Source organism: Asterias amurensis, chromosome 15 (genome assembly GCF_032118995.1).
Source record: "Asterias amurensis chromosome 15, ASM3211899v1".
Classification (NCBI taxonomy): Eukaryota; Metazoa; Echinodermata; class Asteroidea; order Forcipulatida; family Asteriidae; genus Asterias; species Asterias amurensis.
Genome location: NC_092662.1, coordinates 15660180 through 15684927, shown reverse-complemented (window position 1 = coordinate 15684927; position 24748 = coordinate 15660180). Strand labels below are relative to the sequence as shown.

Sequence of the window (24748 nt, the reverse complement as noted above, 5' to 3'; positions counted from 1 at the left end):
ACTGTACATTGTGCCAGTACCACTGAACATGGTACACTTTACCAAATTTAGGCAGTTTGTTTGATGGTTTACTCACCTGGTTGACACAACACTATTGCAAAGTGCAAATAGACTTAAAATTTGAATGTGAATTAACAGCATTATGAACTACGGATATAAAAAAAGGCAGTGTGGGTAATATAAAATGCGAGGCCTACATTCCCAAAGGATGCGAGAAGCAGAGAATACATTTTGTCCTCCCTCTACCCAGTAGGCCTTTACGATACCAGGCCTGATACTTCACGGAGGCAACGGAGGCGATTGCCTCCGTTGCCACTTGCCATTGCCTTGGTGCCCTTGAAATGCTCCAGTAGGAATTTACAATTTCCTCCTAGGGTGTGCCTTTGCCAAAGAGAAAATGCCTTGGTGCTCTTGCCCTTGTAAAAACAAAGCATACGGGCCTGCGATACATAACATATTTCATGTACATGTACATGTAGGCCTTAATCAGATACCATGTATTATAAATGATGTACATAAACATTTTATGTCTATGTTCTTCGCATCTTTTGGGAACTACATGTACAATGTAGGCCTTGCAGGTTTTATACGTTGGGGTACACCATGAAGGAACCTCCATGGCTACAACAAGTGAGAACACTGGTCTTATACAATTACCATTATAGGTGTCCAGTGCCTTTGAAGCAGGTTAGCTAGGGGCCCATTGCTAAATTGTAGCATGATCGTAAAATTTTACAAAATTTACCTCATGTGAAAGGAAAGCACTTGTTTCTACTGTCCAAGTTCTCTTGCAAAATCTTGTCGCACATTGCTATATTACAACCATGCTTTAATTAAAGCAAGCGACCCCAGTTAAATTGCTGCCATGTGAATGGCACTTTAGACTGAGGAGGTCATCCCAGTCACTGCGTAAGTACATTCCGTACCTTCATATGAAAATAGTCCAAGTGCAATAGTCATTAACATACACTGACTGCAATATCACTGGGGCTGTATGTAATTGGGTCAGTTATGCAGGACCAGCCAAGCAATGTCACTCCCAGGTCAATTTTGTGTGACACCATTTCAGCTCTGGGGGTCAAGCACTATATATTTATTTAGTCATTTTGTTTAGAGGACGATGTCATCAAATGAAGATGTAAACACCCTGCAGCATCCAAAATAATAACTTCTAATGGGAAATTCGGGAATTAACATATTAATCTACTGCTATTTCTAAGCACAGCAGTTGTTTACATTTTGTGAAGGCTTGAATTTGCAGAGTTTTTGAACGTGTGAGGGCGTGTATCTATGCAAAATTTATGCAGTCTTAACAAGTAAAGTAAACAGTAATTTTTTTATTTTTTTTTATGGCCACTAGTACAAAAAAAAACTTAAACATAATAAACATATTGATAAAACTGTAATTGTGAAGCAAGGAAAATTCAGGAAAAATCTGGCTATTTATTTATAAAATTTATATATTCACCAGATATCATGTGTGGGAGTTAAGTCGTACTAAATGACTGATGAACAAGCACTGTAGCTCAAACAAAATCAAATAAAAATGCAATTGTATACATTATACAAGCCAAAAATAAGTACAGTAGGCAAACAATTTCCATGAATGATCAGACTCTTTGAATATTACAGACGTGTAACGCTTCTTTGTTTTAAAGGGCAAGGGCACCAAGGCATTTTCTCTACTTGAAATGGGTATTCCATGAGGAAATTTTAGTTTTCTACTGTATAGCATTTCAAGGGCACCAAGGCAATGACCAGGGAGGCATGGATAAATAAACGTTGCGCAAGTACACTTACGCAGCTGCATAAAGGGTTGTGAAATCAGCTGCTGATTGTACACTTTCTTCGTGTCTCAAAACAAATACAAATGGTGAAAAATTGTCAGAAGGATGAAAGAATGAACCCTGACTCACTTTTCAATTGTAGAAAACACTTTCAGTAGCAGTGTAGAATCAATTAGTTTCAATAGGTTTATTGTTCTTTCAAACAAATACAATGGTGACAAATTGTTAACAGATGAAAGAATGAACCCCGACTCACTTTTCCATTGTTGTGGAAAACACTTTCAGTCGCAGAGTAGAATCAATTAGTTTCAATTGGTTTATTGTTCTTTCAAACTAAGCTTCCTGATAAATAAATTTGTCATCTAGGTACCGAAACTTAAAAATCTTAAAGGGACATGTTGCCTTGGATCGGGCAAGTTGGTCTATGAAAAGCCTTTGAAACCTTTCGCTGTAAAGGCATGGTTAGAAACAGTAGGATATAATACACAAACATGTCACCAAGTTATTTGGGTATGGTATGGTTTTACTTTGCGATCAAACATGGTCGGCCACTTTGTAGAGTCAAAAATTGATTCCTGCCTAAAATTAAGCACAGCCTACATTTATTTTAATGCACACTAATGCTTTATCCTGAAAGCGAACAACAAATACCAACTTTTCAGCTCGTATGGTTGTTCCACTCTTTAGAAAAACAAATTGAACAGTTAAGTTTTCAAAAGCACTTCTTGTATTTCTTTCTATTCTTGTTGTTCAACTTGCCGTCTTACTATTACGACACAATTGAAACCAGGCAAAAGTCCAAACTGTCAAGAATAGAACCATGACGCATAAAATCTAAAAATCATTTCAAAAGGTTGGAAGAAAAAAAAAATTATCAGCAGGCATGCTTCAAGGGCAGGCACCAAGGCATTTTCTCTTAGAGGTAAAGGACACCCTACATTGTGAAATTGTGAACTTCTACTGGCATAGCATTTTAAGGGCACTAAGACAATAAACAGGGGGCATGAGGGCAATCGCCTTCGCTGCCTCTGTGAAGTATCGGGCCTGGATCTGTTCACAAACATGCGCCAATACAAAGTTTTCCCGTCAAAGTTCTGTTTCTCTTTATTTGGCAGCAGAGTGCTAGTGACTTGTCGATGACAGGCGGCGCCATGTGGTCAACCAGAATATACAGGCACGCAGCCACATGGGCAGACCTTGGACGCCAAGAAAATTACCCACCCTGGGGACATAAATTATGCAGGTAGGGGTAGCCTAGCCAGCCAAGTTCAACTTTCACGGATTACATGAACTTAGCCCTCTGTGACAAATGCTTGATATGTTTACATGTAACTCGAGGAAGCAGCCAGTGTGTGTTGTGTGTAAAAAAATAAAACATCGAAAAGAAAAAAGAAGGAAAAAAATGATTCAGTGGCACAACAGTAAAGTACGTCTACACCTAAGGATTTATGGCTGTGATTTTTATGAGACAGTCAATAAGAAAATAAATAAAAAAATTACTGGACCTGTGATATGTTGATGACTACATTATACAGTTAGAATGCATTCATGCGAAAACATAAACATTGCAAGGTAACTGAGCTTTTATTAGGCCGAGGGACAGGCTAAAAATAACAAATGAAATGACCTTCCATGCCTCCCAGTTAACCACACAGTTTCATCTGAACCAAGCTCAGGCGTAACTACATACGCTACATAAAATGCATTTAGCAGCAACATACAACCATGAAGCTTTTTTTATACCACCAGTATTACAGCTCAATATATTATTTTCAGGCTGTTTACGTACAGCTACAACAAAGTTTACTACAACAACTTCTGGCCCACCAACCTCGGTGGGTCACTTTTAAGATTGTAACTTTATCTTCCCGACAGGAATTTTATCTACCCTGGGCAGGCAGGTGCCAAGTTAGGATCAAGCCCTGAAAACTGAACATAAAAAATCTCTTCTTGCGGTATGAAAAGTTTAAACTGACAGCTTAGCTGCTACATTATTGCTTTTGTAAACTGAATTATCTCCAATCCTGCATTAACAATCAAATAAAATTTACTTATATATAGTACCTCTTTCCGTCCTTTTGCTTTTACATGTCGCAGCAAAATTTAACAAAGAACCAGTCGCAAAAAAAAGTAAATTACCCAAGGTTTTTTTTCTGCAATTTATTTACAAGTGTGTATAAAAAAACTGGGCCATGGTCGTACATTTTACAAGAGATACGCTGCAGATGGCTATCAACTCTGTATGTGTATCCCCTTACTGTAAACATCAATATCGATTTATTTTAATCACGATATTGCCAACAATATATCGCGATATTTGATATAATCGCGAAGATTTAAATATGACATCATCAGTCTTCAAACTCCCAGTGAAAGTTGTAGAAGAGACAGTTATAGCATAAGAGCCTGTGTTTTAATGACCTATTCTTCTGGTTTTACTCCAAACCTATGGGGTGCAAGATGTCTCAGCTAGGCAATACATCGTGATATTGTGATACTTAATCGACATATATCGCGATATATTGCGATATGTCGATATTTCGATTAAAACCAAATCGATCTGATATTGAAATCGTTTCCAAATTGGTATCGCGATATTCGATAATATCATGGTATCGCCAAAGAAGTGCTTGCTAACAATTGTATGGGCTTGAATTTAATAATAATAAATATTAGTGGCTCCTTGTATGGGCTCAAATCCATCACTCAGTGACGCTCATGGCGCTCGAACATTATTATATGTTTGTGGAGATACACTTGTTATGAAGTATAAGATCTTGCAATGGTTTACAAGATGCTGTGGCCCAATATGCAGTTAATCAAGAACACAAGTGTCACGACTCACTCAAACCCAAACTCTGCTGATCAGAAATACAAATACCATGCTCTTATCCACTCGGCCACGACACACGTAATAATGTTCATTCATGCACAAGTTTACAATTCTCAACTGTTTAAACTAACTAACGAGCGAATGTCAATTATACAGAATTTATTTTGTATTCTTGTTACTTATGTATTTATTTTTGTAATGGAATGGGGTGGGACACATTGTATGTAAACACACTTAAAAGCTTTCAGGGGACAGTCAAAAATTACAAATTCAAAATACATTTAGTAAATGTTTGTGACAGGATAAAGCAAGTAGGTTGGGGGTGGTCGAGTTTGAATTGTACCAGCATGAAAATAAAATACTGTTGACATCCTCTATGTACGTAAATATTTTTCTGAAGTAATAAAAAGTCAACCAGCCATATGTCTTGATTTTAACGGCCATGTTTGACCAGGTCAGGGGAAAACTACAGACAAGAAAGAGTTACAGCATGGAATGCAAGGTGATTGGTCATTTATTACACAGGTCAGCTAGTCAGTCAGAGTAGGTGTCCTTCACGCATGTCAAGTACTAGAGGTTAAATGCTTGTCAAAATATGCTTACCATCACAGTATTGTTATGACTGTAGACTAATTTTGTGTTTACTGGCAGACTTAAACATAGTATCACTGTGATGGTACCACAGGCCTGATGATACCTTAGGGATGCAACGAAGGTGATTGCCTCCATGCCACTTGGTCATTGCCTTGGTGCCCTTGAAATGCTTTCACTTTCAGTAGAAATTTACATTTTCCTCATAGAGTGCCCTTTACCATGAGGAGAAAATGCCTTGGTGCCCTTTCCCTTTCTGTACAGGCCTGGTGGAACCATGATTGGACATCCTTACCTTAGGGTTCAATGTTATGCTTATTAAGCAGACAATATTGCTATAAACAAAACTATACTTTGCAGCAATGAGCAGGTTTAATACTACGTCACAATTTGTATGTGTCTGGGTATTTTGGATGGTAACCCTATTCTGGTAAGCATAATTATGTTTAGCTGAGCTACTTTTTGTGATGAAGCAGCTCTATTAAGCTTGGCCCAATTTCATACAGCTACATGTAGCTGCTTTTAAAGAAAACATTGCTTAAATGAACATTACAGAATTGGTTTTGCTGACAAAACAATTGCTGGCAGTGTAAGCACTTTATACAATACACCAGATATATAAGCTGACAAACCTGTAGAAGTTTGAGATCGATCGACCATCTGGGTCCCTAGAAAATAGTGAAAACAGATTCACATTTTTGCATGACATCGATGCAAAAGGAAAAATGATTGGAACGCTCACAGAGCGATAAACTCCAAACACAAAATAAGATTATTTATTTCTCAACAAATATGACATTTCAGACAGAAATATTTCCAGGGAAGTTTTCTACTATTGTCATCATTAGACCGTGTAAGTTTTATGTTAATCTGTGATCTTCAGGATTTTTGTTTCTTACCAATTCTGTAACGTTCCTTTAAAATTTTCAAAAATAAGCAAGATAAAAGGGAGTACCAGCCACAGATCGTGCATATGAAATAGCACTTTAGCCGATGTAAACCGGTTTCCCTAGCTTTATTCATACCAAGAATAAGACATCGCTTCAGACTTTCGTTAATCCAGCATGACATATCAACTCACTGCGAATGATCAGAATTGCAGATGTTCCCAGCCACTGTAAACTATTTAAATTTTTTAACGTCTAATTCATCCTCACTTTCCTACGAGTAACATGCGGGGGAAAACTGTTGACTACATGTATATCATCAGTAAAACATATTTATTACTTTGAAAAACCTTTTTGCACAGTTTAGTTTGAACAAATAATGATTGAATTTGGTTTAGGTTGTCAGGTAGGGTTCACCTATTAGATCAACACTCACTAGCCTGGCCGAGAGTTCGGAGTTCTTATCAACTCCAATAACTGGTGAAATTGCCATTTCTTAACTTGCACCATGGACTGCTAAAAACTTCCTACTCCTATAAAATGTTTCCGTATGGCGCCACCACATTTTCATTCGATATGAAATAATTTATATAGTATCTAATTTACGTCAATGAGATGTCCCTTTTTGTAAAAATTAGTGAAAAAGTGGTGGCGCCATACGGAAAGTTATCCACTACACCGATCAATACATTTTTTAAAAGCATTAATTATTCTATTCAATTTCATTTTCATGCGCAACAGAACAAGACCAGCAGCCTGGACTTTTTAATGTAAAAAAAGTCTGCAACTGACATTTCAAATTCAATCCCATCATTAGGCTAATTTTTAAAACAACACATTCAAAATGTCATGCTAACAAACTTATTAATAACGAGTTCAGTTCTGTTCACAGACACACAAAACTTGCACCCCAATGTCAATGTACTGTGATTCATTGAGCCCAACTCGGATGTGTGTACACTATACACAGTATTAATGTGGTAATTTTTAGGGGTCAAATTAAGGTTCAATTAAGGACACATTTTCGTCAGTCGAAAGTCACCATTTGGCACGTCATTTTCTCCACAATACCTCAAACATTAGATTGTTAGTTTCATCTACTACCAGAATATCATTCTGAATGGGTATGAAACCAGCCCAAAGTCGAAATTACCGAGATTTTCTACGGCACAAGTTTGTAGAAATGGAGTGAGAAACGTACGTGTGGAATCGGCAATGCTAATTGCGTTACCTCACATGACCCCGCCGTCATGCAATCGCCGATGCAATGCTCTCTCACACGCCTGCATAGCACACACGAATAGGCATAAAACCGTAACGTAGAATTTCCATCCAACTTCACCACATTTCATCAACAATAAAACACTTCTACTCACCAATATTGGACATGTTGTCCATTTTGGATGCTTTTCCTGGACCTCTCCCGTAGTCTACTATGTAATTCCAATCGATGCTGCGTCAGCCTGCCGGAAAATAGAGCAAATACACTGACAAATTCTCCACAGCAAATTTCACATTCTCGTCCCAGGTCGCGTCAACCGCGCCAGTCTAACACGTCTGGCCACGGACTCGATAAGCTTATTTGTTATGTTGGTCTAAAAATAGGTCAAGTCTGGTTCCGTAATAAAAGGCATTGCAAAAAAATGAACACAGCATAGAGTAGAGTATTTTGTGCAGCGCAGTGTGTTCAAAATTGCTAGGCGATTATAATAGAATGATTTTCTTTAGACCTAATCTTTTCTAAAGGTGACACGTCTTTTTGGCAATTTGATATACATAATGACTATTATTGAAGTTTGAAAGAATTTGTTTTCGTAGAGATGACGTTATGAGTTATAATTGGGCTATTATTAAAAATTAAAAATTAAAAATCCATAGGCCTACTTATTTTTGTACCCTCCCTGCATTTTGCATCAATGGTGTCATGGTGTTTATTAAAAAGGAAATTATATTATTATGTTTCTGTTGGCATACCGTCAAACATTGATGCTATGGCCTTGAGGCAATTAAAGCTTCATGTAATGCACGCTGTGATGAGAAATATGTTTTGTAGCATAAAATGTAAAAAAATAATTCGACCCGTTTCATAATAATAAACACTTCAAATAAATAATGTATCAACAACCCATCAATATTGAGCCCAAGAAAAAGGCTTTTAAAATCTGCCATTAATTTTATTAGGCAGGAAACCAGGGCCCAATTTCAAAAAGCCTGTCAGCACAACTTCTAAGCAAAAAGGACAGATTACCTGCCAAAATTACTTAGCTTGTTTGTTGACTGGTGCCCATCAAACTTGTGCTTAGCAATTAAATTTTTCAAGCAGTGTTTTTCTTTTTAAAAATCGCAAATTTTGTATATAAAAATGGGCCCTGTTGTGTTGATACTGTGGCCCGAATATCTCGACAAGGTCAAGAAAACAAAAGACGGTGCATAATATTCTGGGCTATACTAATTATAGCTTTGCTACAACAGCCCTAGAAATACCAAGAAAGAAAAAAAACTGAAGATTAATAAAGGTCCAATAATTACTTTATATGATATCACATCTTTGTTAAAGGTGTACCGGAACTGGTGTTTGGGGTCCTTGTACTTCAATGGAAACCTCTTGCGTATAGTGAGTAACGACTACATCATGGGATTGAAGTCTAATAACAATTGTTGCTTTTATTTGGGGTCAATCCACCCCGTCCATTGTCCAATCCCTCCCACAATAGAGTATCACAGAGCACACAAGGCATCGGCTGACTGACAGCACCATTCAGTCCCCGCCCGTTATTTGTAAGCGAGCAAGAGCTTCTTTTATAAAGAATCTTATAAGTAGTATAACAGTAACGGGTTTTGGAACTGTTTGATTGCTTGCATCCTTTATAAATAATACACAATCAAAATAGTGTGAACATTTCTTTTCTAAGGTGGCGTTTTTGAGATATCGCCAAAAGTCAGGGAAGACTATATCCATAATAATAGTTGGACAACCTAAGAGATGTTACTGCATAAAAACTAAAGCCCTGTTCGCATTGAACTTAATTTGGGTAAACTTGGATTTCTACTTACCGGATTTCTACCGGATTTCTACTTACCAGAATGCATGCCAAGCTTTCAAAAACAACCTCAAGTTAATTATCAGGAAATGTATTGTGTATTTTATTAGATTAATTTAGGAATGAATTGAATATCTAAAATTTAAAAAATTAAAATGAAATGATCTCTTCGTTTGTGAGTTTTATGAAAATTCTCTAAGACAACGTAGTGATAGATTAAGGACGATGTACTATACGCAGTATTAGTTTACCTTTAAGTTTATTAGAGCGTGGTTATTTAGAACTAGGGCACAGCGGAACCCTCCTGGTTCGGTGAGCGTTGGGAAAGAAACTCTACCCAAGTCAGCTTTAAAGGAACTGTACACTTTTGGAAATAGTTACTCAAATTGTTTGCCTAAAAACTTACTTGGTAACGAGCAATGGAGAGCTGGTGATTGTATAAAACATTGTGAGAACTGGCGCCCTCTCCGATGAAGTAACGCAGTTTTTGAGAAAGAGGTAATTTCAAAATAATAAAAGACTTCAGCTGAAGCCTTTTATATGCATCTGAAAGCACACAAAGTGTGTTCTTCTTTCATTATTCTCTCCCCCTCTTGAAACTTCGACAACCAATATTGAGCCAAAGTTTTCACTAATTTGTTAAGTTGTATAATGCATGTTTTATCACCAACAGCTTGTCTGTGACATAATAACCAAACGTGTCCAGCGTCTTTGAACGTTAATATTTTTGTTCAATACTTCAAGTCATCCGTTACCTAGAATTTTTATTAACCATTTTAATTTCGTGTGAAAGTCAAAACCGTAGTCTCGTGGAGTTCCGTCATCCGGATAGGGGATTCTGTCCCCATTATGGGATATAATAATTGGTACCGTATCCAAAACTGAAGGAGGACGATTCAAAAGAGGGCGCTATATCAGAATAAGTTTGTTCACCGCTCGCCGTATGTGGGTCAGAATCACCGGGGGAGGGGGGAGGGGGAGGGGGAGGGGGAGGGGGAGGGGGAGGGGGAGGGGGAGGGGAGGGGGAGGGGGAGGGGGAGGGGGAGGGGGAGGGGGAGGGGGAGGGGGAGGGGGAGGGGGAGGGGGAGGGGGAGGGGGAGGGGGAGGGGGAGGGGGAGGGGGAAGGGGACAGAGTCTCTATAGTGACACACCAAGGTGAAAAGTTCCCAAGCGACTGTCACATTCATCTAAGAAAGTTGAGTAATTATTTTGTGACAAACGCATCAAGTAATCCAATAAATAGACAGGACGAACATTATCTTTAACTTGACATAAACAAGTCCTTTGCTCAGTAAATAACTGAGTATGGTTTAAAGGCACTGGTGGACACGTTTGGTAATTGTCAAAATACCAGTCTTCTCAAAAAAGTTTTGCATGCTTCAAAATAACAAGCTTTTGAAAACTTGGACTCAATTGGTCGAAGTTTCCAGAGAAAATAGCTTTGGGAAGACAGAACAACTTTGTGTGCTTTCAGATGCCCTGAATTTGAGAATTAACTTCTTTCTCAAAAACTACGTTACTATATAAAGGGAGCCGTTTCTTAGTGTTTTATACTTTCAACAGCTCTCCTTGGCTCGTTACCAATTAAGTTTTTTTTTATAACAATTATTTTGAATTACTACGAAGTGTCCAGTGCATTTAAAATTGTATTCTTTGTCGTTTTATTATAAGGGTTAAATGTGTAGTTGTGTTTTTTCCGAAAGGAAATTCTAAGTAGGTCGTCAATATAAGTATTTTTTTAGCCAGGAAATCAGATAGGGTACACATTTCCGACTAGGGTGTACAAGTCATTGCGCTTTGGCGTTTTCACATCAGAGAAAACAGCCTCGTAATCACCACTCTACTGTTTTTACAACAATTGCGTGTAGAGGCTTACAGTTTGACTTTAATTATAACAAAACACTAAATTTCGTAGAGCATGGCAATAGAAAGCAAAGGCAAAATTATTATTTTTGAAATCAATTGGGATGTCCCGACGTGAAGTGTCATTGCAAGTGTATATTAATCCCCAGAAAACACAATCAAACTACCGGCCCCTATCCATAGACTTGTAAGTCCGCGGATCTTGTTCTTGTAGCAGAGGTGTGTAGTATGACCTGAAATGGCGGCCTCTTGTGGATTAACCCCATTATTAACCTAGCTTGCGAGAGCTGAGAGCGTCTATTACCCATCTTGAGTTTTGAGACTGATGCAAAACCGCAATCTTGGACTTGAATCTTGAACTTGAATCCAAGTCACCCCCACCTCCTACCCCCACTCCCGGCACTAAATAATTTCATGTTCTGTCACAAGAGGGCGCACACCCCTGTCAGTTGGGAAAGATTGCGCACTGTTTTGCCCAATCAATATTGATAAATCAGAAACCATCCAGTACAAGGAACACTCCAAATAGATTCAGGATTAAAGGGGTGGTGGGGGTTACAATAATAATTGCAATAGCAATAACAAGATAAGTTAGCCATACATTGATTGAGCTAGTCAAATGCTCAATATATGACTATGGTTGGAATAATGATGGAGGAAAACATTTGAATCCAGTTGAAAACTCATATGAAGTTGTGATTTAATTAATAAAAAAATTAATGTTCACATTATTTGTTTGGATGGACAACATTAAAGAGTCGGGCATCCCATACTGCATGTGTTCTGTCAGAAGACGACTTCTTGGATTCGCAATCAGGCTCATAGCATTTTGGACTGAACACGCCCAATTGATGAACTAAATGCCCACTGCACTGAAAACTGCGAAAGCGTTCATACAGGAATACCGGGACAAAAATAAGTCATATTTTGCTGGTTTTGAGTAATTTTACACCAATCACTGCCAAGATGTTCGCAGATACAATACTTATCGTTTTTATATCTGTTTGTACGGCTCTTCTATCTGAAGGTTTGTAGAATTTACGTCATGAATGTGACGAGTTTTGTATGGGATTCGTGAATTGTGTACTGATGATGCGGGGACCTGTTGGCCGTGGTTGTGGGGACATTGGTAGTTGATGTGAGCATTGGGATGGTGTGTGTGGGGAAACGGTGGCTGTTTTCGCTGCGAATGTTTTGTAGGAGATGGGTTAGGCACATTTCAAATTCAACTGAGGGATAACTTTCCGTATGGCGCCACCACTTTTTCACTCATTTTTAGAAAAAGGGATATCTCGTTCCCAGTCGTTGAGGTAAATTAGAATAGATACTACAGTCGTTTGACCAGTTCTGGATCACTTCTTGAATTCACATGGTTTTTTGTTGCAATCTCTTTGATATCTTAAACAAAAAAGTTTATCAGTTTACCTAAACATGTCATAAATCTCACCAAGTATTCACTGACAAAAAAAGATTAGTTCTTTTGAAGAGGCTTTGAGAAAAGTATCGTCACCTGTTTGACCAGTTCAGGATCAGTTGAATCTATTCTGAATCAGTAGAGTGCCCTTTATTGTAAACCCATACTCCCATTCATAAAACTGTCTCTCAAGGACACGACACATCAGAGGTGTGTTGGCATGGACTTGGACTTCCTTTCTTTAGTGAATGTCATGCAAGTGTCTTCAATAGCAGCGCAAAAACCCAGCGACAAAACCACAAAACAACAGCAAAGGCAAATGAAAAAGTGAAGCGAACCTAAAAAGCATTATTGACCCCTCCATGCTTAATTTTCTCACAAAATAAAAAATCTACAAGAATTTGTTGAAGTAATGTTTCTCAAAATCAACTAAATAAACTTTCTATTGCAGTAGTATGATTTTACCAGACTTAGTAAGTTAGTGCGGCACCATTTGACGCAATGAGATGTTAAGTGATCCTGAACTGGTCAAGGGTAAGTTGCCCCCCCAAAGAAGATTTTGATAACTTTGTCTCCTCAAAAAAGCAAGATGACTGCACAGTATTTACAGGAATGTTTTTTTACACATTCTTATCATTTTACATAAATATTTTTTGCCCCGGCACTCCAATTCTAAAGGTAAGAAGTTTTAACAGTGTTTTTCAACCAACATTTTTCAACAACAAAAATGACAAATTTCGCAGACAACCTTCAGGAAAACGGCCATAATTTATTTGCTGATGATGTTTGGCACCTTATTTTGGGTCTGTTGGTTTAATGGATGTTAATCTTCACATTTATCAACAAAAATTGGTAATAATGAGAAATGATATAATTATTTGGTTATTGCAAAGTTGAAGTGATCCCGAACTGGTCAATGATCCCGAACTGGTCAAATGACTGTATAAAAAAAACCTAACTATATTATTTCATATCGAATGAAAAAGTGGTGGCGCCATACGGAAACTTTTCCCAACTGAGTGCTGTGAGTTATTTGTTCCAAATTTTGTGACGCATTCATTCACAGGAAGAATGAACCAGGCTTGCCTTTTTAAATTTTAGCATGTCAGCAGAGTGTGGGATAACACAAACTTTTGTGTCATAAGTTTTAAGCAAGGCACTCGATTTATTTCATTATGATTAAAACCACATTTTTATTGCTTCAGAGGTTGGGCATAAATACGCTGTAACGACCAGTTCGTAATGCACACAACAGAACCCAGTCACACTATTGTGAAGATTAAAAACAGGGATAACTTTCCGTATGGCGCCACCACTTTTTCACTCATTTTTACAAAAAGGGATATCTCATTGAGGTAAATTAGATACTATATTATTTCATATCGAATGAAAAAGTGGTGGCACCATACGGAAACTTTTCCTAAAAACAGTGAGTCAAGAAGAGGGGTGTTTGCCCATTTGTTAGTAATTGTTGTTTTAGCACCTTTTCATTCATTGTTTTAAAATCTTTGATTTAAATGTGATTGTTTTCTTTACATTTGTTTGTACTTTTAGGAATAACCTATGCACTAGTTTACAGAACAGACACGTACAAGAAACTGAAGGCTGAGGTGGAAAAACAGAGCAAGAAATGTGAGTTTGGTCTTTCTTTGGAAGAAATCATGAGTAGGCCTACATAGATTGTGTGTTTATGTTCTTTATGATTGCAGAAAATACGCGATGTGGTTTTTTGTCCTACAATAATTTGTAAGCAAAAAATCCAGACACCCCCCCTGAAACAAACAAACAAACAAACAAATGGACAAACAAACAAACAAACAATAGTCAGATCTTTCAATCGTTCCAGAATTTCATCTATGAAAGGGCAAGGCCATTCTCATTTTGCAAAGGGGGCACTTCCATTGAAAAATCTAGAAGTCTATGGGAAACGTTGGAAGGGGCACTGAGAGGGGCAACAGAGGCCCATGGCCTCTGTGTTATTCCAGGCCTGGTGCTTACACATTGTCATTAATACAAAGCACGATATGCTTTTATTTCTCTAAGAAAATGATTCCCTTTTTTAATATTTTTCCCTAATAGTGGAAAAAACAAAAGAACAGTTTGGCGAAATCAGTGACAAAGGACAAAAGAAAAAACTAGGTAAGTAACAAAATATCATTTTATCAAAATATTATTATAATAAGATAAGTAGGGTAGATGGCCTAAACTTTCGATCCAAACCGGACCTTCTTCAGAGGCATAAAACAAGTACAAACAAACACATCCATTTATAGAAAAAGAGAGGGGAAAGGGATTAAGGGAAGGATCCAGAAATAAGCGGGAAAATTACAGCCAATCAAAGTTTCTATTACTGGAATTACAGAAACAATAGTATTATTATTATTATTATTATTATTATTATTATTATTATTATTATTATTATTATTAGTAGTATTATTATTATATACTTCTGGTAATGAAACCAAGGATGCCTCATAAGTGAACTTAATCACTGTAGCTCGAAAGTCTGTAAACAAGGAAACCTGTAAACAAGGGTGCTTTCTATGTGAACCGGAAACACTGCCCAGAGTTAACCGCTACTCTTCAAACATGTCTTGAAACAAGGAAACGCATGTCACAACCAGGACTCGAACCCGCCCTGCTGATCAGAAACACCAGAGCTTGAGTTCGATGCTCTTAACCGCTCGGCCATAACACCTCCATGAGCTTGGCACTAAAATGATTCTCTTTGAAATCAACTGAGACATAATAATGAAATGTTCATCTTAATTTGTATCTGCAGAGCGCCAGGAGGAGAAACTGAAAAATGACAGTCGGGATTTATCGATGGTGAAGATGAAATCAATGGTGGTTATTGCTTTTACATTCACTTCACTGATGGGAATGTTTAACTCCATGTAAGTTATTTTTTCTCGTTATGCTTTTTCGATTATTATCATCGTTAATCTTAAATTTCTATAAATTGACTTAATAACCTGGGGTGGTTTATTCAAAGACGTAAGACTATCATGAAAGAAGTTCATCAGGCTGGTAAAATATCAACTTATTAAATTAATTTTCTTTGAAACACAGCCAAATACTCACGTAATTTTCGTTTACGTTTCATCTAGTTTCGAAACGTAAATAAAAATTACGTGAGTATTAGCTGTGTTTCATAGAAAATTCATTAAATAAGACGTAAGACTAGTCTTAATTCAAAACTTAGGACTAGCCTTAATTTTTTGTTATCTTTGTGAATTTGACCCAAGGGCCTGTGTATTAGCCTTGGCTTAGTTGATGAAAGTAAAATGCGTTCCGATTGTTTTCTCCATTTAATGTATTTAATATCCAAATTGTTTTTCATGATAGATTTGATGGAAGGAATGTCGCCAAGCTTCCATTTGAACCCATCTCTTGGCTACACGGTATTTCACATCGGAACCTTCTGGGCAGCGACTTCACCGATTGTTCATTCATCTTTCTATACATTCTATGTACTATGTCTATTAGACAGGTAAGAACAGTTTATACAAATCTTCAAGTCAGACCCCCGCTAGCTTTCCTGCCCCCCTTGGCGCCCTGCCCCCTGGACTCCCTTGCTTTCCTGCCTCCCATGCCACATTGGCATCCTGCCCCCTTATCCCCCTTGGCACCATGCACCCCTTGGCACCTGCCCCCTGGACTCCCTGCCTCTCTAGCTTCCCTGCCCCCTTGACACCCTACCCTCTTCTACCCCCTGCCTTTCTTGACCCCCTGACCCACCCCCATTTAAATCAAAAGGTAGAATTCAAACTGTTTAGATTTTGTGTAACATCAATCTTATCCCATGGCAACTTTGCTGTTTAAAATGAACAAAGTAAAATGTTTAAAAAAAAATTGTTGTCTGAACTATGTTTTAAATCCATGCTTAAGACCGGTGGGCTAAGTGAGGGCTGACAGTGTAGCCCAAGGCAGGTTGCCACCTACTCCTTTGGCTGAAACAGGGTTACCTCCTTCACAGTCAAAAAGGATGTAGGCATGGGTATCATCCACTAAGAGCCACCTACTCCTGGGGCTGAAACAGGGTTACCCCCTTCACAGTCTGTAAGGATGTAGGCATAGATATCATCCACTAGGAGCCACCTACTCCTGGGGCTGAAACAGGGTTACCCCCTTCACAGTCTGTAAGGGTGTAGGCATGGGTATCGTCCACTAGGAGCTTGGCCAATAGAGCAAAATGCACTAACTTCCCAACTTTTCCTTCTCTATCCCTTAAGCAAAGAGATTGAAAACAATCTTTCATTAATATCTTTTGTGTTTTACCGTCTGGTTTCAGAATATTCAGAAATTGTTGGGTTTCGCTCCCTCAAGAGCGGCAGCTAAACAGTCTGGGGGATTCTTTGGACAACAGATGCAAGCCTCCAAGTAGAGAAGAGAGCCTCGCCAATCAATAACTTAGTCTAACTTTCTGTTTTTCTTTCTTGTTTATCCCTTTATAACTTTGTTTGTTTTACACTTAAAGGAACATTACAGAATTGGTTTTTACTAACAAAACAGTTGCTTACAGTGTAAGCACTTTATGTAATCCACCATATACATAAACTGACAAACCTGTAGAAGTTTGAGATCGATCGGCCATCTGGGTCATGAGAGAATAGTGAAAAACCGATTACAAATTTTGCATTGCATTGATGCCAAAATAAAAATGAATAAAACGCTCACTGAGCGAAAAACTCCAAACGCGAAATTAGATTGTTTATTTCTCGTTAAATGTGAAACTTCAGGCAGAAATATTTCAAGGGATGTTTTCTACTATCCTCATTAGACCGTGTAAGTTTTATGTAAATCTGTGATCTTCACGATTTGTTTTTCTTAACAGTTCTGTAACGATCCTTTAACTGTTAGTTCTGAATTAAGCACCGGTTCTTTTCAGAACCACAACTAATCAAAAAGAGATATTCACATTGTGTTACGGCAAACCTCAAAAATGTCTGATAAACCAATCTTCTTTTTTGCACTGGTAATTTTCATACTTGGGTGTATGGTGAGATGACTTCGTTCAAGTTTCTGATGTACTATTTTGAATGAATTTTATAATTAAACTCCGAGCTTGTTACATCTTGTAGTTGTTAAAATAAATCAGTGGTGAAGACTTGTGACCCACATAAAAAAAACAGAGACAAGACTGTGTTTCATAATTTATTTAAAAGTAATTTATATTTATTTTACATTAAACGTATAAAATTACATGTTCAGACAATGTAGTTTTATTTATACAGTTTGCACACAGCCCCCATGAATTTACTGCCTTTGCATATATCAACCAATAGAAACAAGAGCGAGGGCACAAAGCTTAAATTGGTAAGCGGCCTTCTTTTGACCACAGTGAAGACGCAGTGAGGGCGTTGTTTGAGCTTGGGATGCTGTCTACAAGGATTTTGAAAATCAATAAGAATAGTTACTAAATTAAGTACTGGGTTAAAATGGCATTATTCTAGAATCCGATTCAATAATTCTAAATATGTCGATATGTACCCTCCTTCAAATGGATTCGAATCCGAACATCTGGATTCGAACCTGGTTCTTAATTTTGCCTGATTGGAACAGACTCTGTAATTACACCTAGGCCAAACATGCAAAGCACGGGCAACATAGCCTTTTTGAGATGGGGTGGACACCATAGATGATGTGACCTCTGACGTCGCACGAAAACCATAACATGATTCGCGCGCATACCTTTGTGTTCTGGCAGCCAGCTGGAAAGTGTATGCAATCTGACCATGACTACGCGTCTTTTTGCCCAGCGAAACGTGACGTATACAGTGTTTTTTTCAACAGAGGGCAGTTTAAATGTAAACATAGGTCACATCGTCTATATGAGTGAACTGTAGAATTTGGGTTGCTACAAATTTAGCCAAACCCAATTACTGTGACACCATTTCTCAAAATTGCTTCTGGATTACTTGCTTGTTTGGGTGTTGATGTATTCAGAATTTTTCAGATTTTGGGATTTCTCTAAACCTCCTTGAGCCTTTGAAAGAAGTAAAGCAATCACTAAGGGGAGAAGGAATTAGTCCAGTGTGTCCAAACTTCTAGTTTTGTATTTTGAGTGATGCACAGAGTTGGTAAACCTCCGAATTGTATAAAATCTGGAAGGTTCTGGAACATGGGGAAACCCAGCAGGCCAGCCAGCAATTTTTTTAAGTATTTTCATTAAATTTTACCATTAAGTATTGCGCTGAATGCTTATCATTCTTCGAGTTCTCTCATAAAAACATCAAGTGAGTTGAGGTGTGATAAAATTACGAACAAGTTAAGAAACAAACATAAACATTGTTTCAGTACTACATAACTACATGTACCAAACTGTTATAGAATCAAGGGCTAAAAAATTCATTATCACCAAATGTAAATTAAGACAACTTCCCAAAGTTTAGAATTAAAGAAAAGATTAAGCATTAATTTATTTATTTTTTTTTGTTTTTTTGGGGGGGTTATAAATATAAATGTGCGTTAATAATCTGAAAAATAAATATCTATACAAATATTCTAGTTTTACCAGTCACATCTTGCACCTTAAACCAACACCAAATATACACCAATCTTAACCAATAATATTTATAATAACCGCTTTGCAATTTATACAAATTGGGAGTTTGTTACTTGACTTTTTAAATAAGCATAATTATTTGGGAAATGGTCTTCAAAGTTCAAACTATACTCTTTACCATCTAACGCAAGAATTTTAAAACAAGCAGAGACAGAAACACAAGTTAGAGGAGAGTTGCAATGAAAATAAAATAAGGATTGTTCAAAATGTGGGATAACATAAGCCCCTGTTCATGCAAATTAAAGAGCAAAATTTATTACTGGTGGTATTAAAGCCATTGGACCCTTTCGGTAAACCACAACTTCTATATCAAATAACAAACCTGTGAAAATTTAGGCTCAATTGGTCATAGTACTCGGGAGAAAACAACGGAAAAACCCACCCTTATTTCCGCGCGTTTCGCCGTGTCATGACATGTGTTTAAAATAAATCCGTAATTCTCGTTAACGAGAATTTATATTGTTTTGCTGTCTTCTCAAAAAGTAAAGCATTTCATGGAATAATATTTCAAGAGAAGTCTTTCACCATTGCCTTCTGTAAACCCTGTAAGTTATTTGTAAATCTGTGAACTTTTTTTTTTTTTTCTGAACCGAAATGGTCCAATGGCTTTAATCATCCTGGAAATCAGCCCTTCCTAGAGGCTCAAGGAGCGCCTCTTCCTTGCAACAGTAGAGCTGTTATACGGCTGTGAAGCATGGACTCTTACTCCAAAACTAGAAAAGCAGATAAATGGATGCTACACAAGGCTATTAAGAACAGCTCTTAACTGGAGTCAACATATGACTAACAAAGTCCTATATGGGAACCTACCTAAGCTATCAACAAAAATCAGACAGAGAAGGATGCGTTTTGCTGGCCACTGCTACAGGAGAAACAACGAACCAGTGTCCAATATTGTTCTGTGGACCCCTAAGCATGGGAGGAGGAAATCTGGTAGACCGGCAATAACTTACGCTGACATTCTTAAAATCGACACAGTACTTGAATCAGCAGAATTTAAGTCGGCAATGGGGGACAGAAAGGCTTGAGGAACCATCGTGATTCGTGGACATCACTTGACTTAAGCAATTAATCATCTTAATGTTTTATCTCAATTGCTGTAGATCGCCTAACATCACACAGCCGGATGGCCACTTTAAATGTAGGGCCAAAATCAACTGCCACCAGGGGGCATGTTGCCACCTACTCCTGGGGCTGAAACAGGGATAGCCCCTTCACAATCTATAAGGATGTAGGTTTGGGTATCATTATCCAGAGGCTGGCCGGTAGAGCAGAATGCAATTACCTTCCCAACTTGTTCTGAAGCAATTATGCCTTGCTTAAGGGGTACAAGTGTCATGACCGGGATTCGAGCCCACACTCTGTTGCTGACAACACCAGCGAACTAGACAGCTCATCCACAACACGCCACAATTGAATGATTATGAATCATTTGATTTTGTCAACTCCAAATTTTGAAAGAGAAAAACTTTCAAAAGAGACAATATTCAAGTTTTATTGTTCATAATGTCATGAATTTTTTTTCTTAACTGTGGAACATTTCAATGCTGTATTATTCTTTTTAAGGGAATACTTTGATTTCAAAAGATAACATCTTAGAAACGGCAGAAGAAAAAGGTGAAGTTGATGAAAAGCCTCAGAGAAATGACAGAAAGAACCTCGAATGATTGGAGCCCGTCTCATTTGATGAAAACTGCATCCGTTTCTCGTAGCGCTCATCCTTTGTTTGTGCTCTTCACAATGATAGGAACTGTAAAGAAACGAAAACAATGGATTAATGACATAAACATTAAAGCCATTATACATTTTCGGTACAGAAAAAAAAAAAAAAGTTCAAAGATTTACAAATAATTTACAGGGTTTAGAGAAGGTAATGGTGAAAGACTTCTCCTGAAATATTAGTCCATGAAATGCTTTACTTTTTGAGAAAACATTAAAACAATATCAAATCTCGAAAGCGAGAATTAGGGATTTATTTTAAACACATGTCATGACACTGTGAAACGTGCGGAAACAAGGGTGGGTTTCCCTGTTATTTTCTCCCGACTCTGATGAACAATTGAGCATAAATTTTCACAGGTTTGTTATTTTATATAGAAGTTGTGATACATGAAGTGTGGGCCTTTGGACAATACTGTTTACCAAAAGTGTCCAATGGCTTTAACCTGGATTTTCGGAGCAGCTTTTTTGCATTTTGTATTTTGCACGCGGTGATTCCAACATCAGCAGATGGGGCCTGGAGCCTAAACTGGAGCCCAGGCTGAGGTTTGATGCAAGGATTATGTCATATTTCAAATAAAAAAATTAAAAAACTTGACTCACTGAATATAATAAGTAGAATCACAACAACGACTACCAGCAAAAGAAGCCTCATCTGTAAATAAAAATAATATATAAATAAATAAATAAATATGTTAACCCCTATTCTTGTATGAGTATAGGTTCTTTCATATGAAAAGTTCTGTATTCGAACATTGCTGGCTTGCAACTTTTTTTCTGTAGTATTTTAAGACTTTTGTACTCACCTTACATTCTCGCCACCAGAAATGTGACCTTAGACCCTTAGCGCTGACTCTAAATAATGATGCGTTGTAAACAAGCTCATCTGTAAGAAATTCAGATTCGAAACGTTTAAATTATTGGTATCCAACCAGTGGCGCTCTAGACACTGCTCTGCAAAACAAACAAAAAAGCCCCACACAAGTTGAAAATAGAGTTGATAAAATGCTTCTTGATGCAGATAGGATGTTAAACTGTTCTTGAATATGCCAAGTGAGTTTGAAAGTTTTACAGTTTCAGGTGGGGAGTTCCAAAGCCTCGGTGATGGGATCTGAAAAACTTGATGATTTTGCCTTTTTGCTCAGAAAAGGTATCTTTCTGATGCATGAATGGTAGCAATCACTAACAGGCAATCTATAGGCAAATAAACTTACACTCAAACTAATCAACAATAAAATAACACATTTAACAATTGTATGACTCGCATCTGCAAGGAAAAATGTGCATTTTAAACAAGTAGGTTGCACAGTTTCTAGTAGCCCGCGGAGCACGTTGAGAGCTGGTGTTTACTAGCCCATAGCAGTTTTTACTAGACAATGTACACCGGGCTAGTGTGGAAGAGCGAGCCCCACATGTACTGACCTGATTTTTCTTGTAAGTCGTCTAATTTTTCTCCTCTGTCTAAGACTTTACTGATGTTATCGTGCATCACATCAATCACCTCATCTACTTGATTCTGTACACTACAAAAATAAAATTTTTTTTTAAATTAAAACCAGATTTGTGAATCATATTTTCGTTTGAGACCTTACTGGTGGATAACTAATGTTTTATACAATATTATTTATACCTTTGGTTCTGGAACTACGTAAGTATAAATGGAGATACATCTAAACACAATGGACCCTTCCCGTGAAATATGCTAATCACATTCACGCATGCGTACAGACCCTGTTGGTTGGCAAACGCCATAGAGTTGTGCACTAAGCAGATGCGCAATCGCGTCTGCCTCACGCACCCATTAGCCGTGTGCAAAACAGCGCGATATTCCCTCGTTTTGCCAACCAAAATGTTAGTGCGCAGGCGCTATGTGCAATTTACATTATTCATGTGAAGGGTCTATTACATTAACTGTAAAAAGAATTCAAGTTCTGGTGGTCAAGTCATCGGAGTGTGGGTTCGGGTCCCGGTCATGGTATCCTTGAGCAAGATAATTGCTTTTCTTCACCCAGGGGTATGAATGGGTATGAATGGAACCTGCGTGGGTAGCGGTTGATATTGTGTATGAAAAATCCTTTGGAGCACTACGGTTGCCCAGGTTGTATACTCCCCACTCCGAGGGAGCTAAAAAGATTAAAGGAATGTTTTGGCCCAATGACCAGGTCACTAATGTAAAGCGCATTGAGACGGTTATTGTGAAATGCGCTATATAAGAACTTGTTTCTATTATTGTTATTAACACAAGAAAGCTGGACTACTTACTGTTGTATTTTAGGATCTGGTCGAGCAATCCTTCTCGACGATGATGGATTCAACTTTCCAGCAAAGAAATCTTCCTCGTCGTCACTGTCGTTGTCATGGTAATCCCCTAAGAGGTTCTCCTTCAAAATTCACCCACAGACAAACAAAATAAAGTAAAGAAAATTGCAAAGTCATTAAAAAAAAATAATAACACTCCATTTGTCATGTATTGTGCTTCAGCTCAGATATTTCTTAAGTAGCCAAACAGGCTAGCATAAACTGTGCCATTTATTACTTGGCCTCAACAAGTTAAATGGCTTGCACATATCAATTGTACTCCAAGCCCTTGGGGACCCAGAACTAGCCGGGACTTGGTCGGGATGTTAAAATGGCTTGGCGTAATAGTCCCTGCCATGCCCCGCTACTGCCCGGTCAGGTGGGGCACCTGTTTTTTGTACATCCCTGCACAATCCTGGCCCGACGGACATGCAGGGCATTTGTCACAACCACCACCACACGATCCGCTAATTTGGGGTAAGGCGGAGCAACAAATTGTACAACCTCGTCAATTAAAGAGTCCGCTATTGTCCCGGTAGGGCAGGGAAACAGATTGTAGAACCTGAGGTAAAAAGGGAAAACCCGGTTAGCGGGGCACGGTTTTTGCACATCCCCATCTTTTTCCCGGGCTACCTCGGCCAAAGTCCTGAGTCCCCCAGGGTTGGGACTACATGTACAGTTATTGTAGCTTAATAACCCCTGGGCAGGACGTCATCTCATTCATGTTTCATATTCACCATCCTGTTCCGCTTTCACTGTTGGATTTGTAATGAAATACAAACAAAAGCAATTAATTAGGCCTACCTTTTCATGTTCTTGAACATGAGAGTACCCATTCCTCTTAAATTTAGGCGGCATAGTGGACAGCAAACCTTGGCACCCAGCTAGTCCAGTTGACAGGTTGAGTTGGGACGAGACGATCAAATTCACTTCAACTATCACTATCAGCAGGCTAACAAATTACACAGCATTAATACAAATCTTTAGAAATTGACATTATTTTTAGGGCCCATTGATTTTTAAACAAAATTTAACAATTATACAAAATTATAGGCCTAATTTAAATAAATAAAAAGCTAGACAACAAGAAAAGAAAAAAAAAGGTTTTAATTTTATTTTTAATCGAATAAAATATAAATAAAATTATCAATAAATCTGGATGGAAATTTAAAAACAATATATAACTTTAACTGGTTAATGCATAAACACAGATTGTGAAGTGGCCTGTGTGGGGCGGCGGTGCAGCAAATCATGTAGACTAACTTTACTATATGGTGTAGACTAGTTCATTCCTCTTGTCATGCTTGTACTGGAGTATAGCGGAAATAGTCAGCTGATGATCAGTACAAACAAAAATGAGTGGTCATTTTGTTCGTCTTTAATTTAATAAAAATTTAAAACATTGATTGTACTTGTAGACTCACCTGTACCATCAAGTAGGATTCCATTGGCAATGAGAATATCGTACATATATAAAGATAGGTTGTTTAAGTAATTGTACTTAAGCACTTCAGGGTAAAGAAAGTCACATAAAAGGATAAAGAATCGAGACACAACATCACAGGCAGAGTTTTGGATTGTGGTTTTTGTCGCAACCAGTAGTTTGCAACAGCGCCACCTGTTGGTCACTTAACACCAAAACAAATTGTTATACCGACGCGACGACTATTTTATGTTTTGACCACTTTTAGCGGCGCGCGCACATACATTGCAGAAAAAAAGTTTCCACTGCCCTCTCGTGGCCACT

General features: G+C 37.9%; 3 protein-coding genes across 4 annotated transcripts in view; 1 reads left to right on the top strand and 2 right to left on the bottom strand.

Annotated features, from left to right (window-relative positions):
* Window positions 1-7636, bottom strand: part of LOC139947980 (retinoic acid receptor RXR-alpha-B-like) — a 42564-nt gene extending 34928 nt beyond the window's left edge. For both annotated transcript variants that reach the window (XM_071945917.1, XM_071945918.1), the window contains exon 1: window positions 7475-7636. In XM_071945917.1, the coding sequence (XP_071802018.1) occupies window positions 7475-7496 (22 nt within the window). In that variant the 5' untranslated portion in view covers window positions 7497-7636. The remainder of the gene's footprint in view (window positions 1-7474) is intronic.
* A 4231-nt stretch (window positions 7637-11867) lies between these two features.
* Window positions 11868-17121, top strand: LOC139948208 (calcium load-activated calcium channel-like). Its single transcript, XM_071946284.1, has 6 exons — window positions 11868-12029; window positions 13971-14048; window positions 14496-14555; window positions 15199-15313; window positions 15765-15909; window positions 16711-17121. Exons 1-6 carry the CDS (start codon window positions 11969-11971, stop codon window positions 16801-16803), a joined length of 552 nt encoding a protein of 183 aa, XP_071802385.1. The 5' UTR covers window positions 11868-11968; the 3' UTR covers window positions 16804-17121.
* Window positions 17122-17268: 147 nt separating this feature from the next.
* Window positions 17269-24585, bottom strand: LOC139948209 (vesicle-associated membrane protein 4-like). The gene is made up of 7 exons (XM_071946285.1): window positions 24426-24585; window positions 23806-23953; window positions 22966-23084; window positions 22126-22226; window positions 21510-21589; window positions 21307-21358; window positions 17269-20734 (listed from the first exon to the last, which is right to left on the bottom strand). The coding sequence occupies exons 2-7, from the start codon at window positions 23857-23859 to the stop codon at window positions 20700-20702; spliced, it is 441 nt and encodes a 146-aa protein (XP_071802386.1). The 5' UTR covers window positions 23860-23953; window positions 24426-24585; the 3' UTR covers window positions 17269-20699.
* Window positions 24586-24748: the final 163 nt, after the last annotated feature.

What these genes read in the sequence shown, in the direction of transcription:
- LOC139948208 (XM_071946284.1), top strand. Translation starts at nt 11,969, where the DNA reads ATGTTCGCAGATACAATACTTATCGTTTTTATATCTGTTTGTACGGCT. An exon ending in GGAAAAACAGAGCAAGAAAT is followed by an intron (nt 14,049 to 14,495) that starts GTGAGTTTGGTC and finishes TTTCCCTAATAG; the next exon opens with TGGAAAAAACAAAAGAACAG. An exon ending in GTACTATGTCTATTAGACAG is followed by an intron (nt 15,910 to 16,710) that starts GTAAGAACAGTT and finishes GTCTGGTTTCAG; the next exon opens with AATATTCAGAAATTGTTGGG.
- LOC139948209 (XM_071946285.1), bottom strand. Translation starts at nt 23,859, where the DNA reads ATGCCGCCTAAATTTAAGAGGAATGGGTACTCTCATGTTCAAGAACAT. An exon ending in ATGTTCAAGAACATGAAAAG is followed by an intron (nt 23,085 to 23,805) that starts GTAGGCCTAATT and finishes TGAATTTTGAAG; the next exon opens with GAGAACCTCTTAGGGGATTA. An exon ending in GATTCTACTTATTATATTCA is followed by an intron (nt 20,735 to 21,306) that starts GTGAGTCAAGTT and finishes GTTTCTTTACAG; the next exon opens with TTCCTATCATTGTGAAGAGC.